Source organism: Apaloderma vittatum, unplaced genomic scaffold (assembly GCF_000703405.1).
Source record: "Apaloderma vittatum isolate BGI_N311 unplaced genomic scaffold, ASM70340v1 scaffold11137, whole genome shotgun sequence".
NCBI classification, from domain to species: Eukaryota; Metazoa; Chordata; class Aves; order Trogoniformes; family Trogonidae; genus Apaloderma; species Apaloderma vittatum.
The window spans coordinates 32,327-51,888 of record NW_009726737.1 but is presented as its reverse complement, the minus strand read 5'-3'; the positions used below and the strand labels follow the sequence as shown (position 1 = coordinate 51,888).

Below are 19,562 nucleotides of genomic sequence, written 5' to 3'. Positions count from 1 at the left end.
AGAATAAGACACCTCTTTTTTAAGAAAAGACGGAAATATTTGTTATGTATTTCATTTGTCGCCTCACAAAAATTCTTCTGTCACAAATGCAGACACCATGATTCCATTATGTAACACAGTGAACATTACCACCACTTGCAGTCACCTCACAGAAGATGATAATGAGAAAAGAGGGAGAGGGATAGAAAATTGTGGGTTTACCTCAACGTTCTCTTTGAGATTGCTGACTGGTATGATCAAGCCATCCAGACCAGTAAGAGTTAGACCTCCCACTGTTCCACTGATGTCAAAACTGGTGTTGCTGGAGTAAAAGGGATTCATGGCAAAACTCACCATCTAATAGCAAGACATACACAGTTAGACAATTGAGGTATTGTCAATATTTCATTATATTCACATTCTAAATTGCTGAGTAGAGAGAGCTTGAGCTCAAATCCAAACAACACTTGACTTAAAAGAAGGCTGCATCCACATTTAAATTAGGAGCTGCCTTATCTCTTAGGTAGTTCAGATACAAACCTTGAAAGTGATTTTGGGTCTGAAATGTGATATATGTACAGCAATGCTTATTGCTTCCATTCATAGTAACCCTTTTGTCTTTTAGACACCAGATACCAAGACACAATTCCATAAGCCTCCTTCGAAAGTAACTCCACCAAATCTGGCCCGTGGCCAGCAGAAGTCTATTTGTGCTATGATAGCAATGCATACAAGAGTATGTTAGAGTTGTCGGTCCAATGAGAGGATTCAGGAACCTCTTCTAGTGCCCAGGTAAGACAATGTGTGTGTTTCCACTGGTTTCAGTGGACTTCGGGTATTTTTTAGCAGAGTTGGAAAATACACAATGAAAAAGTTGCATTTTTTGCATATATTGTAAGGATTTCCTGAGAGTGCCAAATCGGCCAGAGAGGCCTTTAGAAACTTTATGATAAAAATATAGCAATAATATGCAATCTATTGTTCTGAGGGGAAAAAACACCAGGTAGTAATTCAGATGAGGGATATGATATCATCAGGACATTTGCAGGCCTTCTGTCTGCTGCAGGATCTTAGTGCTTCAAACTCGTTTATTTCTAGCTGGGATGAATCTTGAGTGCTGCAGTTGAGTTTTAATGGTGATATACGCTCTGATCTGCTGCATCCTCCTCAGAGCACGGCATGTAAGCAAACAGCAAATAGATTTGCAGGTATTGATTGATTCTGTTGCCTTCTGTAGCCATACAAGTATGAATCAGGAGTGCATGTGAGAGACTGATGGGATGGAGGAATTTGAACTTTTGGTTCTCTTTAGCTTGCTGAACAAACCCCATCAAATTATGATAAACGAAGGTTTCTTTGACCAAAAATGTTTCAAATTATTTTCTCGGCATGACAAGAGGGATGACTTGTACTTGTGTATTCATTGCAAAAAAAGAAAAGATTCTAAAACCACTAGATCAAGACTGTAAGTCGTCTATCATGTTGAGTCAGATAAAAGCTGTTCACTTGCCCTTATATCCACGGTTTCATCAACTCCTGAAACACTGAGAGAGGAAGCAGGTGGGAGAGTAAAGCTGGCAGAGCTGGAAATGGAGACGTTAATGGATGTGCCATCCATGTTTTCAGTTTGTAATCTGTTGGGTTGGACACAAACAAAACAGGATAAAAGAGAATTTTTTTTAAAATATGGAAAAAACCACCAGATAAAAAACACCAGTAGCATGGACTTCATAGGCTAGAGAAAATGCTTTCTTACTTGCTGAGTATAACTTATTTGCAAAACTATTTCTAACTCTGCCAGAAAATACTTCGTGCATTATTTTGTCCCTGATGTAGTACGCCACATAATGCTACCACAGAGTCACCAAAAAAGGAGTGGAATTGGTGTATCTGGCTAGGAAGTTGTACCCAGCTAGGTGTAGTTAGGTGAAAGATGTACCTAGTTTCTGTGTAAAACATGCTCTTGATTGGAATGCACATTTAAACGTGAATGAAAACCAGGCTTTTTGGGAACAATTTAGGCATGATTATAAGGAATAGAGAATGCTCATCAGGCTCCTCATGATAATATTTGCTTCTGCCAAGCCAGTTACATAAATTCCGTATATTATGTCACTACTGGCAACTTGGAAAACACAAAAACCACAAGTGGTACAACATGAGCTTTCCACATAATTTCAAAGGTAAGCACTACTACCTCATTCAGGAGATAGTAGTAAATTCTCCGTTGGTCAAAAAAGATACAGCATGAGAATTTCTAAAGCTGGTGTTATTAAAGCTATCTGGAGTCCAAGCTCATTCCACTGTTGAAGTTGTCATTATGCTGCAATATTTAGTTAGGTGGTTTCATTTAAGGACAATGTAACAAATATTAGGGACAAATTTGATTAACTCTTAGGAGGGTAGGTGGGAGACACTGTTCCTGTTACCTGTGTATGTACATGGTGGCAGAGGGAGTGGTGATGACTGTTGGTTCATCATCTGGCTCTTTCCCAAACAGAAGGGCACTCTGTAAATTTTCAACTGTACTCAGGAGCTGGTATGACACTGAACTCTGGAAAAGGATTAGAGTAAGAAACTTGCATCAAAGCTCCTCAGAATCATCAAGTTGCACATTACATGCCTTTACTTCATTTTAGAAACAAATACTTATTTTCAGAGCCTTACAAAGATGGCAGATTTGGTGATGTGTTTCTTTATCTCAGAGAAAGAATTGGCAAATCAGTTTCTGTAATTCTTATGAAAGCATTGCATACAGCAAATTAATGTCTTACAGCTTTTACTTTAAATTCTATTATTTATAACTTCTACACGTTCAAATTTGAAACACTACAAACATGACATCAATTTAATGCAATATATTCATGCAAAAGAAGACCTGATGACATTAATTGTGTGTTATCCTAGAGGAGACTGAACAATTCATAACCTTTTCTCTCAGGTTAGATTTATTTCATGCCTTACTCCCTTGCAGTGATGTAAGTTAGAGGATGTTCAGCCTTGGAACACACAGAGGGAACCATGACAATTCACATATCGATAGGGAAGTGTAGGACAATAAACATGCTGCATAATTCTGAACAGAAAATCAGAGCAGGCTTTCTGAATAAGTGTGACGGGCAACGAGAGCTGATTCCAACTTTCAAGTAGAGGAGCCAATCATGAATATTAAATACCTGTGTCTTCTATGAATTACAGGCGAAAGGAGGGGATAGAAACAAATCTGAAAAAAACCCTGTGTGCTCGTAATCTGTTGGAGGTCATACACTCATGCTGTGTTCTCCAGTGCTCTGTGCTCTTCGGCTTTACATGTAACAGATGTTAAGACACTTCTACCATCTTTATTAGCAGACCATTCAGTCGAACAGGTCTAACTGGGGGTAAGTTTCCTTTGATATTCAAGTCCATCATGGTGTCACAATGAACCTTAAACAATGCCATTTTAAAAATACAAGAGGCCGCAGAACTCAGAAACCTTTCAAATCAAACAAATGTTCATGCACAGTCCACTACAAACTGGTCCAAACCAAAATTACCTGTTCTGTCTCTGGCACTGAAGCATTTGCAGCTCTGATATCTACAGAAGCTTTAAGAACACTGCTCACTGCATTGAATAGATAGTTGGCTGCATCCTTTAGCTTCTGGTCATCTCTGCTGCCCTCCGTGTTTACAGCGAGCAAGGAAGCACTGACATCTTTTAGAGTGTTGCTAGCTTCCACCTGCATGGGAAACAAGAGGAGAAGTTTATATGTGTTGGTACTACGAATGACAGAAGTGGCAATTGTGTCATTTACTGAACGTTGCAATTTAAGTAATCTCACGGGACTATTTGCGGCTAATGCTGTTTTTACTATAATTATTTGTGCTGCAGTAGTACCTCAAACTATGAAATGCCAATAGAGATCATATAGTAGATGCTATACTAACAGATAATAGAGGCCTGAAAAATGCATCCTGCTTCTACAGATTTAATCCATAAAAAAGATTAATAACATCTGAAGGAAGGTCATCTGTCAAACACTGGGCAAGGACACAGTTTAGATGTACAGTAATGTATTAAACGAGGTTATATTGTTGGATGGTCTCTCCAAAAAAACCCCACTATATTGCCAATTGCACGCGCGTTTCACTCTTAGTTTCCACAAACCCTACTGGATTAACACCAAGTAATACCTTTGGCCTTGTGCTGCATGAAGTGCCCAAGGAAAATGAGTTTTGCAATTTTTACTTTGTGCCCGAATGCAGCCAGTGATTGCTTTGTGATTGTGAAAGCCCTGGCCAGCGTTTAGCCCAGGGTGATGAGGGAGCCAAGCAAATTCATTGCAAGCTTGGACATATCCATTCCCACAATCTGTAAACACTCGGCAGCCCCACTGTAGGGTGAGTGCTGAATCTGAGTTATGTTCTTGTCTTGCCAAAGTTAACCACATACTGCTGAAATGCTCCCAAACTGTTGTCTGGCTGCAACTGTATAATACATCAGAAATCAGGACAGCTCTTTTCATTGCCAGCGTATTTGGGAAACTTCCCCAGCAACAGTTTGTTCTTTCCTTCCGCATGTTTGTTCCTTATGCATAAATAGCATCACCTACTAATAATGTCATGTTGCCAGATAAGATTCAAGAAATACTTTTGCGAGGCCAGTCTGACCATTTGTGCCCAGTTCCTCTGAGTCCTGACACGTTCCTACCGCCCTGACAGCTTGCCTGTCTGCGTTTTGTGACAATGTGTGGATCAGAGACCAATGGATGTGGGCAATTCTAGAAACACCCTTCTGGGCAGTTTTTTCTTCAGGATTCTCAGAGTGCTTTACAAGGTAAAACATAACACCTTAACATGCTTCAGACTAAAACTTAAGGTTTCTATCTTGAAAAAGAATTCTAAAATGTAACTGGCCAGATGGTCATAGCCTGGGTTGTAGAAGTTGCTGAGACAATATCTATGAGTCCTAATTTGCTTACAGCAAAACTTATTCCCTCCGGTCAAAATACATGTGGCCATACAGTGGAAAAAATGGGTAAGAACAGACAAATGTAAGGCACTGGAACTCTTCCAAAGTCAGTGGGGTGCAACAGAGTCTCTACTGTCAGTGTGAGGAGGTGCAAGAAGCATTAATCTTACCTGTGCTGAGACAGACAGCTCTTCACTCCTGTAAGTGATTTCTTTCAATACCTCTGACATCTGAAGAGCAGTCTGCATTGATGTTACGTTAACAGCAGAGAGAGTTGTCAGCATCAGCCCTCGGAGCTTGGGATGAAAAGGGATAATTAGGCACAGGAACAAAATGTTAATTAGGACTATGCAAGTAATGCTGTATATTGACAGCCAGGCTTGCTCTAAATTATGCGTTAGAGTAAGACTCCACAACAAGAATCATTTGAAGTGATACTAGTCTGCCGACAAGATGCCACTTGCTGTAGCAACTATATAATCATGAGTTTTATGTTACCGCCCAGCACAGAGAATTTATAAGCTTAACATCCATTAATAGCAAGGAGAATTACTTGTGAAAATTTGTACTAATGTATGTGAATTATTGTATAAATGCCACTTCCAGAGAAACCAGAGCCATGTATGATTGATGTTATTCAAATAATGAATCATAATTGAAGGATGCATTGCATTTTTCTAGATCTTTTCATCTGAGGCACTCAGAGCTCTGTACAAATACAAGCTTGTAACTTAAACATAAGTTGGTACCTGATATGAACCTGCCATCTAGGACTTTTTGGGAAAAGTAAACAGTATATTTCTCCCACAGAAGAGGCTATTTTATTATTTTTAAAATTATTTGTGGAAAATCAGGTTTTAAAACACTGTCCAAATTAGTTTAAATTAATGCAGTAACCATTGAGAATGGATTCTTTTATTGCCAGATGATAAAACAAATGATTTATGTGGGCAAATAGGGAAAAACAGCTGAAACCTGTGCCAAACACTGAAACAGATGGTAGAAACTTGAAACCTCCTTCGATTTCAGGTGGTGATATATAAGCTTTTAATTACTTAAGAGCTGTCAAAGAATACAAAGAGTCCATTATATCATGTTGTACTGCAAGAAGACAAGTGTCTGGCTGACCTCTTTTCGTGTGCTCATCTGTAAAGATATGTTAAAACTCTCCTCTTGGGTCTCCTGATTAAGGACAGACGTCACTGATTTATACAGCTGGAAGAGGCTCATGCTGTTATTCCCATCTTTTAGGATGGTGTTTGCCTTCTCAGATACAATAGTCTGCAGGGTCAGGTTCCCATTGATCATATCTGCGTGTCCAACCTGATGAAGAAATCAGACATGCTTTTAATGTTACTGCCACCGTTATAATTATTTTTTAAAAGCTTCCATGATCATCTTATTGACGTGCTAGTTAGAGTGGACAAGAAAATTTTGTGTTCCCAGTCTTTAATGTTTTATTTTTAGTGGTCTGATAAGGATCTCCTTACTGGGGCAGAAGCAGGAGTTTTCTGGGACCTACACAAGAGTAACTCCACACTAACTAGATACAGCTTTTTCTGCTGAATGTCCAAATAGATCATCTTTTAAACTGCTTCGAGTCCACAGAGAATAGTCTCTGTTTAGAAAACTGTGATTATAGCACATTCAGAATGAAGTAATACGTATCAAATAGAGAGAAGCTCCAAAAGCAAATCGTGGGTTAGGTATCAACTTGAGAGATCTTGAAATAAGTAATTACACTGTGTACCTTCACTGAAGCATTAGTCTGAACTGTATCACCAAAGTTGTTGCTAACAGTAATCGTCATATCTAACATGAAATTGTTTTCTTCTTCTCCAAGTGGAAGATAAACTGGGAAGAGTTCAGGATTTGGGCCACAGTGCAGGAGAGAATCTGAAACAGGAAAAAGGGGGTCACCTACACCAGGTACCACACAGACACCTCCTGCTCTCTAGGAACAGAGGGCCCTGGCCTTGCTCTCTGCAGGCCTGGGTGACTCGTTCTTAGTCTCTCTGAGGAGCAGAAGCAGGTTGTGCCTTTGCTCTTGTTAGCAGCAGTAATAGTGCTTGCTAAAACCACGGAGCAGCAGCTCGCCAAGCAGTTCACCTCAGGACTTACTTGGTTTCAGATAGAAGCAGTACGTGAGCTGCCTGTTAGGGCTGGGCTGGCATGGATCCACCAAGCAAGGAGCGCTGCAGGAGACTGTGAATGTGGTGAGCATGGATCCCTGCTCGGGGGACACGGCACAGACGGGGAGCTCAGGCGGAGGCACAGTGCTGACAACGTATGTGTCCTCCCCGTAGCCACGCTGAGTCAGGGCTGAGAGTGGGGAGAGAGGGCCATCAGCAATAATCGTGCCCTGGCAGCACTAGTCTCCAGACATTAATCTTGCCTATTCTAACATGGTGGTGTTTGCATTATAAAGCAAAGCTATATTATTTGGTCAAGCATTTGGCATAACTTCAATTCCAGATGAGCCTTAAAAAAGTTATTAACAGCTTGAAGTAAGATAACTCATTTGTCCTGCTGTGTAGCAGCCCAGAACAAACTTTGCTCTTAATTGTTTTAAAGAACCCAGATGAAAAAGTAACAGCTCTCAACTTGTAAACTGTTTTAAATTCATATTTGTCAGCGAGACCACAGTAGCGTGATGTGACAATGGCAGAGGCTACCTCAAAGGAGAAAACCCCTGCTTGCCCTCACCTGTTACTTTAATCTGAAAAGCTTCTCCCTGTGTCTGCAAGAAGGAGCTGTTCATTTTCAACACAGACGTGTTGCTTTGAAGCAAATTCAAGGAGCTCTGCTGGAAACCAGTCAGGCCACAGGCTAGAGGGAGGGTCGTAGACTGTAAAATGAGACAGAAGAGAAAATAAGACAGTAGAGGTTCTTTGCTGTGATTTCTTGTGTTTTATCAGGAGCAGGGTGGCAGTTTGGTGCCCTTCATTATAACCCCACTCAAACCAGGCACCTCCAGGCACCCACTTGTCTCGGCCTTTGCTGTTATTCCCAAAGTACCCATTTGACAAAGTATTGCTCTGAGGCCTTGTGGCTTTCCCGCAGGATGGATGTTTATTTTTGTGTACACGGTATTTCTGATGAATCTGATGCTCTCACCTTGGTTTGGAACGTGTTATCTAAATACCAGTTATAATAGATGGCCTGGGAGTCCTTCTGTTCAGAGACACTCAAAACAACGTCAGCACTGGCATTCACTGGCCTGCAGTTTGCCTCACACCTGTAAGGAAGTCAGATGGTAGTTACAGGTAGTAATTGTATGAGATGTCGTAGCCCTTGCTGGTTTACTCTCATTTGATGAAAATCTGCAAAAGACCTGCAATGTGAGACAGGTGACCCACGACTCAAATAGTGAAATACTTAATCTTAAAGCAAGAGATTTAGGAAACTTCATCTCCACTTTCAACATGACTGATGCCCAGAACCTGCAAACTACTTATGTTGCAAAGCTGATTTGGGCTCTCAGAGGAAGCCTGTCTCTACTTAAACTCCTGAAATTATCATATTAGCAGAGCATTGAAATGCCACTGCTCTTTAATGATGCATTAGACTCTTGAAGAATAGATTTTTGTAAGGCAGTAATGTAAATCTGGCTATCTAATAGAAATTTCAGACATATCTTATGGCATTTATTCACATTGTTTCAATGAGTCTGTGTATGGACATCTCCAACACTGAAAGGGTATAGTGGCATTAGAAACCCTCAGTGGTTTTGGGAAGAATATTATTCAGTTTATAAAAGAATTATATTCAGAAGTATGGACTGGAAACTACAGCAAGACCCATTTTGTCTAAATATTTTACATAAACAGGTTTACAACAATAAGTGTGTTATCACTTTATTATCATTATTATTGGTAACTGTGACCTTGCACTATGTTTCTGTGGTAAGAATATTCACCAGTGAATACTAGAGTTTAAAAACAGACCTGATTTCCAGTTGCAGTTCTTGTTTTGCAGACACGTAGAGGCATTGCTCATCCTGCCTCTCTTCATTGCCATGGTTTCGGACCGTAACCCTGACAGTCACTGCTGATTTTGGAGGAGGAAGGCAGGAAGGTGGGATTTTCACCTCACTTTGGTTGGTTAGGATTATCTGTTGCTTCACACATTTGTTCCACTCAGGCCAGCAAGCTCCTGCACAAACATTTCCTTCATAATTAGAATAGTTGTAACATTGCATGTCTCTTGTAAGGGACTTTCGTGCCGTAAGTTTCAGAGGTTTACAGAGCAAACAAGTTTTGTGGACCCAATTTAAAGGGTGTGTAATCAGAGTTAAGAGTACGGACTGGCTTCTTCAAAATAATATGTCAGGTCAGGGATAAATACAGGGATGAGCACAGATGTCCTGAATCTCAATCCACTTTTCAGCCATAAATGTTTTTGCATTGTGTTTGATGCTAATCATTGTTCTTTTATTGAGACACATGTACCTTGCAAATGCCTAACTATGTAAGTCACTTGGGACTAGTTCTTGGGTATGAGGGTGAGGGCTTAGGATGGGCAGATCTTGAAAAATTGAAACCTAGGAGCAGTCACCTTTAGGAAAAGACAAAACCGAGTACTTTGCTATATTATACATCTTGATTAGTTTAGTGTTAAATCCAGGGTAAGGTAGAGGGACATTCTTCACATACAACAAGTGGCAAACTTTAAGTCAAAGAGTAAACTGTCCTTTAGTCAGATTTTCACCACTTGATCTGACGTGACAGTGAGTTTGTTACTCATCAAATAGAAGTTGGTAGAAAAGTTCAGGAAATGCACATACCACAGGACCAGAGAAAACTGGAATTGTTGTCGTCTGGCCAGCCAAGCATGACAGTTGTGAAAGGATCCACATGGCGACTTGGTTTAATATATATTTTGGGTTTATTTTTGTGATCCTAAATAATAAGTAAATGTATCAGTATAGGAGCACATATCTTGCTTCTTTATAATGAAAAAGGTCTGGAAGTTTAGACCCCAAATCACTGTATGTAGATCTGTACTTTAAATGATCTTTCCCTGATCAGTGGTAGTGTGAAAGTAGAAGCTATGGGAGTAGAAGCAAATGGCACAGAGGGAGTGTGTAGCAAAATGTTCCCAAATGCATAAGTGGCTTAGGAGCCCAGTTCCTATTTTCAAAATAATGCAGGTACTTAGGAAGCCATTTCCCATCAATTTTCTACTTCTGGACCAAGCATTTGTCTACTATTTGTCTACTTCTGGACAAGCATTTGTCTTCTAATACATGTTCTAGTATATTCCTTGTTTATTTGACTTGTATACATTACAGCTATAGATAAAAAGAAGGTAGCTGAATTTGTCTTTCTGTGCAACAAACTGTGAAATTAGTTTTGAATTAGATTTCTCTCATGCGATATATTCTTAAAGGCAATCTATAAGGCATGATGCCATCTTGTGAAGCAACACATCTCGCATAGCAGACATCTGTCTGATAGTGTTAGAGTTAAAACTCAGACCTTTAAGATGATAAAGAAATATTATATCTGGCAATATTATTATTTAAATTTGTGCAGCTGCTAGCAGTTGGTATATCATTAGTTTCTTGGTTTGCCATAAACTAGAAATTTCTTCTTTGCAAAATAGCTTAAACATTCCAATACAGAAGCAGGAAACATTTAGAAACAATATAAAAATATATTAAACTCTGCTTGAAGGCTAGTCCCTCAAAGAGAGGTTTCCATTAGTCAAGCAGATAATTTAAAAATTCAACTAAGCTCATTTCAACTTCCAAAACTGAGTCATTCTGAAAAGTTCATTTTCTCTAATCTTGTAACTTACATTTGTCTTTTGGGTATTTGGTTTGGAACTGCCTTCTTCCATAGCAGAATCTGTTTAACACAAAAAGCAGAGTATTTTAGTGCTACCTGTAAACTTTCAGACATCCTCATTGAATATGACTTAAATACACAGGATTTGACTACTGACAGTCTGAAAGGTAGGGCTGTAAGCATCAGACTTCAGAGCTGTGATAGTCTAGTTACAATAAGTAAAATTATAAGAACAAGCTAGTCACATACTATAAAGAAGATGACACTGATTCTTCAAACGTAATGGTATAAATCAAAATAAATTCACAGAAGTTGCTGGAGTTTCCTTTATATACAAGAAAAAAATTGAGGCAAAGCACTGGAAAAGTCTCAGTAGGATTAGTACTAAAATTACTTTATTCCTGGTATAGTTTGCTTTTATTAAATCTAAGGATGAGCCATCTAAATCATTTACTGACAGTAATTTATGAGACTGCTGTGATGCAAGTATTTCCTGGTTACAGAGCTATGTCCCAAGCCACAAACTTCACTAATTACTTCTAGGACAAATAGCAAATGTGCAATGTGTAACATGTAAAGAGTGATGCTAATTTATGACTACTTCAAAGCCAGGGAATCTGCCTTCATCAAGAAGAAGCCTCCACCAAAGTTTTCAGCACTGTTACTGGAAGGAAAGCAATTACTGGATGCAAACCATAAACACTCTGTGAAACGCTCTGATTGAAAAAAAGGTACTTACGTAGTCACAACCAGCACTGTTAGATTAGTGCAATTACCTTTTTTATGAGAACTGTTTGTCAGCACAGTGATGTACCCAAGATCCAGACTCATGTTTGACAAGGCATTCATTGCCACCACTTTCACTAGGAAAGTACCTGGAGAAGACAAATGGCCAGTTAAGACTAGCAGTGGGACCAGTCCATCGTGTTTAGGATATAAAATCCAATTCATAAAGAAAATCCTATTCTTTCCTGGTAAGAGCTTTGGGGTTTTCTGATGAGTTTCCACTGTTGAAAGGCTTTTCAGGGAGTGTTCTTCTCTTTGTTTAATAACTCAGCTGCCTTTGTCCTAGCACTTGCAATGCTTTTCGTTGTCAGCTGGCTATGATATTACCACACAAGAAACTAGAGGTATGCAAATACTGGAGTCCAAATGAGTTTAAGTATCTTGAGAGAGCAGCTGCCTTGTCTGAAAATTTCAGCCTGAAGGGAAGGGATGTTAAAATGGGTATAGGGAGACCTAATAAAACTTTTAATATTTAATTTTAAAACATAAAATGGAATCATAATTAGCTGAGTGTTCCAGCTTTGGCATGGAATTTAAATCATTTGTTAGGGGAGGAAACTTCTTTATCTTCTGCCACTGAATTAACTCTTCAGGACAATCTCCCTAATCCTACATTTTAAAGGCTTTGTTTTCTTAATAACGGAAAGAGAAAATTACTGAAAAGCTTATTCATAAGTAAATCCATTAAAAACTACATGTTGGAGACCAATGCACAGAAAAGCTCTCCTTTTCTTTATCATCTCTACTGATAACTCCTCAGATTACTGTTAAGTAAAATGCAGAGTGTAAACTTGAAAAGTTATACATATCAACAAACAGGAGGAAAACACTGTGATTCAAGAAAATGTCATCATTTGTATTTGAATCAGATCATGTCATGAAAAGTAAACCCTGGTTCACTATGTCTTTTTGATTGCAAAAATCACGTGAAGCTTTGCTTTCAGTCTCCATATGGAGACTCGTTTGCCAGTTCAGGTTTTTTTTAGCTCAGTTACAAGTCTGCAGGACTCTGTTGTTCGCTGTTCTGCAGACCAAGGTTGAGCAGTTAGAAAAGCTGGCAGTTTCAGCTGTGTGTTATTGTCCCTACTCTGGGCTGCTGTGACTATGTGAACTCCTCTACTCAGCTCTGAGTGTCTTGGAAATAGAGAAGACGTCAGCAATGCCATACCTTCAGAGAGCACAGGAATGATGTATGTTCGAGGTTCCCCATGAGGGCCATCTTCTTCGTGAGAGTGAGTTTCATTAGATCCCATCACCTCAAGCTTCACCTTCTCTGGGGCACCATGAGACACAGACACATTCATCTCCAAATCCTCCCCCAAGTGCAGAGTGCGAGAAGCTAATGAAGCCTGAAGACCAGATACGGGCTCAATGAAGTGAACAGCAAGGCTCTCAGAGATCTCCAACGCAGTTGTGTTGCTGGATGCTCGGATTTCCAGCTGGTGTATCCCTGGACCTATCAGCTCTTGAGAGGCGCTGTCAAGTGTCAAGTTGTGAGGGACAATTCCTTTGTTTGCACTGGATTCAGTGAGTGTCATATTATCTGCTAACAGAATGTAGGTCACTCCATGGCCTGCAAAAAGACAGTTCGGAATTTCTCACAGCATGTGTTATAGGCCATTCAATTTTAGCTGCTCTGCACAGCATTCGAGTTTTTATAAAGGAGTCATAAGAGCACTGTAGCAATGCAGTATTTTTTTATAAAGTCACTCTAGGTGCTTTTGTGCCCCTCTAGAGTCCCCATGGATGTCTATCCTGTATTTTCTGCTGGGACTGTTAGGGCAATCAAAAAATTCAAACATACACTACTGAATTTTATTTTTTAAGCATATATGTGGATTCCAAGAACTTGATGTTAGAATAAAATGTGCACCATCAGATGTGACCAGCTCAGTGTGGAATCCTCTTACCCTCAATCAGAGAAGCATTTCTGTGAATTCCTAACTTCAAATATAGAAATATTCTTACTGGCTTCATGTGGATTCCTGTGACTAAAGTTATGCTTTGACAGATTTGAGTAGAGGGAAAAAGGGGTTATACTTTTATCTGAGATGGTGTAATAGCTCTGAGAATGGACCCCTCCAAAGGAGGTGAGAGCATTCAGTTACAGGAATGCAACAATGATAGGGAAAGCATTCACTAAAAAAGTATGGGTTTGCATATTGAAAATCCCACTTCTATCCCATGGGTGGCATAATATGTAGCTTGCCATTTAAATCTCACGGAGTCATTGCCCTCACCTCCATTGAGTTCCACTTGGATCCACAGCAACTGCCCAAACAGTGTACGGCAGTGAGAGCTGTTCCCAGATTCATACTGGCTGTAGCACCCAGTGATGCTCAGTTGATCCATCTTGTCTTGAACGGTGACTTGCTTCTGGGCTATCACGTGCCACTCGCTGGTGGTGCACTCCACAAAAACAGTGAACTCTCCAGGAGATGAGTATCTGTACGTGACATTGCTGACCAGTCTAGCAGAGAAAGAGAACGGCTGCTTGTTGTAGCAGACTGTGCTTGGAAGTCCTTAGCCTTACGCCATAACAGTGGTCACAGTTCCCAGATTTCTGACCTGACTCAGCTCTCCTGCAATCTCTGTAATCCCCTGTTTATTTATATATAATTTTTAAGGTTGAATATTGTTCCTCTCTTCCAGCTACAGAGTCATGAAGGCTGTATCTCAAGGGTGATCATTCTCAAAGCAGATCTATGAGGGTGGATATATTTTGCTGTAAAGTAGGTAGATTGCAATTCAATAACACGAAGCATCACATCTGGTTTGCGATTTGTTGGCTCTGAGCACAGATATGTCACATTAATTTCTATTCCTTATTTTATTCCCAATTTACCATCTCTTAGATATATCAGCAAAAGCTGAGGCTGCTCAGCATTTTGTCAGAGCACGCCCTTGCCTTTTTGTTTTTTTTTTTAAATGTACAGCTACTTCTATATGTGCCCAGGCTATGTCTCTTCACTCCCAGGTCTAGTGCAGCTCCAATCATGACAGCAGTATGAGATGAATGGACATGAAGAAGTCTATGGTAGTTGCTATTGTTACTAACAACCATGGAATGATGGTGAAAAGAACCTAATGACATCCTTCTCGAATGACATACACCGTGGAAGGCAAATATATAATATTCCTATTCTCCTTGAATCTTTATATTCTTATTGTGATACCATCCAGCAAATGCAAACAAAGATCAGGACATATGATCCTTTTTAATACGTGTTCTTCTTTAGCTGTTTTAATTAAGAAAAAGGTTTCATTCTAACACGTCAGTGACAAGATCAGACCAGAAAAGGCAATTCTTGTAAAAGTGAGTATCAAACTGGACATAGAAAACGGATGAGCATGACTGTGAGCCACTTAGTAGGCAAAGTATAACGGCTTCCCGTAAATTGCTAGCAAATATGTTTTACCTAAAAGCTTGCTATGAAATTTTTTTTTTTAAAAGTTTTTCACAGCTAGAGGCCTGTGTCTATAGCTCTAAAAAAATGTTTATTGTTTCTAATATGATATTACTTTTTGTTTTTCATTCATCTACTTTTACTTTTCCATTTGACTCAGGTAGGATTCCTTTAGAAGATAAATAAATTTCCGGAGCCATTCTCTATTATTCCTAGCACAAAATCTGATTTTTAAATCCAGCAGAAAAAAATTTTCGTCTTTTAAAGGTACAAGAAAAACTCCAGAATGCCATTGTATTATATTAAGTGTTATCAAAAAGTACTCTTGAAACTTAAGAAAATAATGCCTCTTTCTTTGGCAACTACTGACATGTCTTCAGTAATTTTGTGACTTAGAATCTGGAATATATTATCTTAGTAAGAAATAGGAATCACTTATCATAATAAGCAGAAGAAAGATTGTGCTTGGCAGCTTGATATGAAATTTTGTATTAATTTCAAAACAAGATGCTTCAGAACCCAAGCGTCATTTATGTATGCTCTATTATTAATCTACTTATTTTTTTAAAGTCCCATTTAAGACACCTGGAGCATTCAGTAAAATGCAAGCAGTGAAATTCACTGGTTGTCTGATGATACATGACAGATATATCTTACGCCAGAGGGTAGTAGGGATCAATAGTGTGGCCATCTCCAGTGCTAACGATACAGGAAAGGTTGCCAGAGTATGGAGACAGGAGCCAGGTCAGACTGACCGTGATATTTTCAAGGACAAAGCATGTATCTGTTACAACCAGCTGCAGACCTGTAAAACATCATGACAGAATTCAATGCCATTGTTAGTCTACATTTGTTACGTAATTCAGTTAACTTTCATGTACTGAGAGCAGGCATGCTCCAAAACGGAGTTGATACTGCTGCTAATTTGAGGCCATTAGTGGTGTGACAGGGAGCTGATTTTTTTCCATACTTGTGCTGGTCAAGGATCTTGTTGGAACATAATTCCATTTAAATGTGGTTTATGTGTCTGAATTTCCTGACTTCGTATCCTATCAAAACCCCTCAACTAGGACAGGGAAGATACACTTCTGTTACTATTTTTAGTGGTCACCTCGCTCTTCCAGGTTCTTCCCTGAGGATGGAGTAGTGGTTTTTTAGATAAAAAATATCAGTAGTCATAAGAGTTACAGCAAAGAGCAGAACGGGTTTTTGGTGTTGTTGGGCCCCTCCCACTTACCTTCCTTGCAGTGATACTGAATAGACAAATAGTTTCCAGAAGCAGGACAAGGATCTCCAAAGAAAGTGCCATCTGCTGCCACCTGGCAGGCCTGAAGACCATGACACTGGCCTGGAAAGAAGGACCATTTTATGGGTTTTGTCTCTGACTGTCAGAACAGCTCAGATGAGAGATGATCCCAGGAACAAAAAGGGGAGGGGGAGCAGTATCACATCACTCATTTCTAGACAAACTTCCACATCACTTTGACTTCAGCATGTTGCTTATTGCCTGGTATTTCTTAGCACCATTCAACTTTACTGGAATAAACGTGAGGGTAAAGAAGAGGAAGTTAACGTGTTTTGGTTAATTTTGGCTGGAAGCCCAAGCAATCACCCCAGGGACAGGCCATAGTCCCTGTTTAATCTGGCAAGCAGAGCCCTGTAGCTCAGGCCAGCTGTGTACTCGATGGACTCGACATGACAGGGTGCAGCACATCCCGCACGTCCACCTGGGTGCCAGCCTGATCAGCCCTTCTGGTCTGGAAGTAGGTTTGTGTGGATGGAGTTCATGAGGGGATCGATGTGCCCACCTATTTTCTTCACACAGTGAGAGGAACCAGGTACACCCTTGTTCTTCTCCTCCTCTCCTCTGAATCTTTGCTCCTCACAAACTCCCTCCTTTCCATCCAGCCTCTTGTGGGAACCTCCTCCACATCAGAAGTTCTCTGTGATTCCCTTCATTTTAGGAATAATCCACTTTCCCACTCACTAACTCGACTGAAATTCAAGCCAAAGTATTTTTGAGGCCAGGAAGTTTGGCACATACTCTGTGCTTCTGCCAAGAAATGCCATAAGCCATTACCTGCTACTTCATCTCTGATGCTGATCCAGCTACAGTCCTCATCTGTATCGGACTGGAGAGGAGTCTCCGATACACAGTAGTGAGGGGTCTTCCGTCCATAAAAGCTCTCTGCAATTTGAATAACTTCTCCTGAGCCACACTGTACAGTGGCATTGTAATTATCACAAGCGATGCTCTGGCCAAATTCTAGGAGGAGAAATTAAAAAAAAAATTGGATTTAACCTTTTGAATTTCTGGAAATCCTGCTACAGTTCTCCTGCCTGTCCCTTTTTTTTGTTTCTTTTTCTTCCCTTTTCTCCTTTTAAAGCTAAACAATTAAGAATATTTTTTTAAAATAACAAAGAATAATTTTTTTTCAAAATCTGAAGTAATAGATTTATGGATTTTAGTGCTTTAAACAACAGCAAAAAAAAGAAAATTTTTTATAAATCAAAAGAATTTAAAAAGCCCATATTTTTGTAAAAAACACTTAGCATTTGTTTGACCTGCAGTACTGGAAAGTTTAAAATTACTCCTTACTTAGGAAAGAGCCTTGTGGCGGTATGCAATTTGCATGATATTCAGGTAACTGCTCTGGAGAATAGTTTGCATATTAAGTATGGGACCAGATCCCATTTCTGCTACAGAGATACCTTTGTTCCTCTGTGATATTCTTCTGATTTGCTCACATGAGTAGGGTCATATCGTAAATGTGTACATCTCATTCTTTGATTAATCTGGGGCAGTTAATTATCTTTCAGAATACTTAGTATCCTGTAGTAATCAGGATGCTTAATACCCTGAAGAGAAGGATGCACAAAAGACTGCTCTCGCATGGGAGTGTTGCAAAAGAATGTTTTTGTTTCAGCTGTCTCAAGTTTAAATACATTGTCCTCCAGCTGCTGGTTTGATCATTCCCCTTAAGTACCTTGATTACCGGTGCCAAAGAGCACACACTGCAGTAATTGTGTGCTATTGTTATTTAAAGGCTAAATCTAAGCCTGGCTGTAACTATAGCAACATGATCGGTTTACAGATTAGAGCTCTCTAAATAAGCTTGAAAAATAATTTGCTGATAAATTCTAATGCAGACTATCATCTCGTGTATTTTTTTGTTCTGTACTTTGTGTTTGCTCTCTCAACAACTTTTACATGGAAAAACATAGAACCTGGTTTTGTTCCTATGTACAAACCCTGGCTCAATGTGTTTATATTTTTATATACACGTCGCTCTGTAGCAACAAATGTTAGAATAGAAAAATTAAGAAATAATAATAAGAAAAGCTTTTACTTGTGTTGAGAAGCACTGATAATGCTCAGGTAGATGGCCAAAGAGAGGAAGAGAGAACACTGACTGGTTAGCTGTTTATACACATCTACCTGGCTCAGACGATCAAGTACACAAGCTAACCGTAATCAGAAATACTAAATTCAAATCGTGGTTCCATTTCATTTGAAGTTTCAAGCTCAAATGTTAATGGGAGCCAAGCCTCACAGTGAAAGTGTTAAGTATCACGGAGATAAACCAAAGCACTCTCATGTTGTGGGAACTTCCAAATATTCATTGCCCAGAGAAACTAATCAAAATATTGTCCCTGATTCTTTGGGATATTGGATCTAATGCCTTGCATGCAAAGCTGGTAAAAGAGGAGTCTGTTATTGAGATATGTATGTGTATTAAGGGCACATGCTGTAGATACTGAAAACAAGGCTACAACTCCCTCAATCTCTTCCTGGTTTCCCAGGGAATGGAATGATGGATGTAGTGTAGGACACTGTTGCACAGTAATGTGAACATTCTTTGAATTTAATGGGCTTTAAGTCAGCTCCTATAATAACAGATGATAGTTTCCTTACAAACAGACAGTTGTCTACCGTGGTTGTAATGGAAAAATAATTTTAGTCTGTTTTTGCAAGGAAAATAAGCTTAAGGGATTGTGATGGCTGCCAATTTCCTCTCCCCCAGCCAGTTTTAATGTTAGTCATCTTCAGCCAAATTTGATGTATAGATAGAAACCTTAAAACACCCTGAAATTTCATGAAAATCAATAGCCAGCTAGAAGAGAAAGAGCTACATCAGTGCCTCTATTAATAGCAGGGATTGTAACCCCATAGTTTATCTGTTCTGTGGTGTGGGATTCAGCTGACCAGCATGTACAAGCTGGAGCTCAGGAGCAGCGGCAGAAGCGCAGGGGAGGAAGCCGAGAGACAGAAAAGTGTTTGCAGAGGCGAGACATGCTGGGGATACGGAAGTGAACTGGGAGTGCTGAGGAGGAGGGTGCGGAGAGGATGTGGAACTGTAAGTCAGGACAGGAAACAAATCAGGACAGTTTTGCTGATTGTGGAACGACGTTTTCATTGTGTCACAAGTCGTACAGTACTGGACCAGGGCAGCAGCAATTCCAGGGCTTGTGGAAACCTGTACTTGCATACTGGATTTGAAGACTTTTTATCTCGGTGAGCCTACAGCCAGATTGTCCTTCCAGTGCTCATCACCTTAGTTCTAGTTACAGTTTAAAATGCTTTGCTTATGTGCAAAGCACGAGGAACATAAATTCCCCTCATATCTGTATGTTGAATGGGACGAC

General features: G+C 39.7%; 1 protein-coding gene across 1 annotated transcript in view; it reads right to left on the bottom strand.

Moving 5' to 3' along the window:
• The window catches only part of PKD1L2 (polycystic kidney disease 1-like 2), a 38,339-nt gene that overhangs the window by 16,902 nt on the left and 1,875 nt on the right, over positions 1-19,562 (bottom strand). Inside the window, 19 exon segments of the mRNA XM_009873394.1 lie at positions 202-336; positions 1,490-1,613; positions 2,409-2,533; positions 3,516-3,698; positions 5,101-5,226; positions 6,059-6,253; positions 6,681-6,826; positions 7,052-7,252; positions 7,637-7,778; positions 8,048-8,168; positions 8,878-9,085; positions 9,717-9,831; positions 10,733-10,782; positions 11,499-11,597; positions 12,677-13,081; positions 13,749-13,978; positions 15,573-15,720; positions 16,153-16,263; positions 16,996-17,181. Coding sequence (XP_009871696.1) covers positions 202-336; positions 1,490-1,613; positions 2,409-2,533; positions 3,516-3,698; positions 5,101-5,226; positions 6,059-6,253; positions 6,681-6,826; positions 7,052-7,252; positions 7,637-7,778; positions 8,048-8,168; positions 8,878-9,085; positions 9,717-9,831; positions 10,733-10,782; positions 11,499-11,597; positions 12,677-13,081; positions 13,749-13,978; positions 15,573-15,720; positions 16,153-16,263; positions 16,996-17,181 — 3,050 coding nt within the window.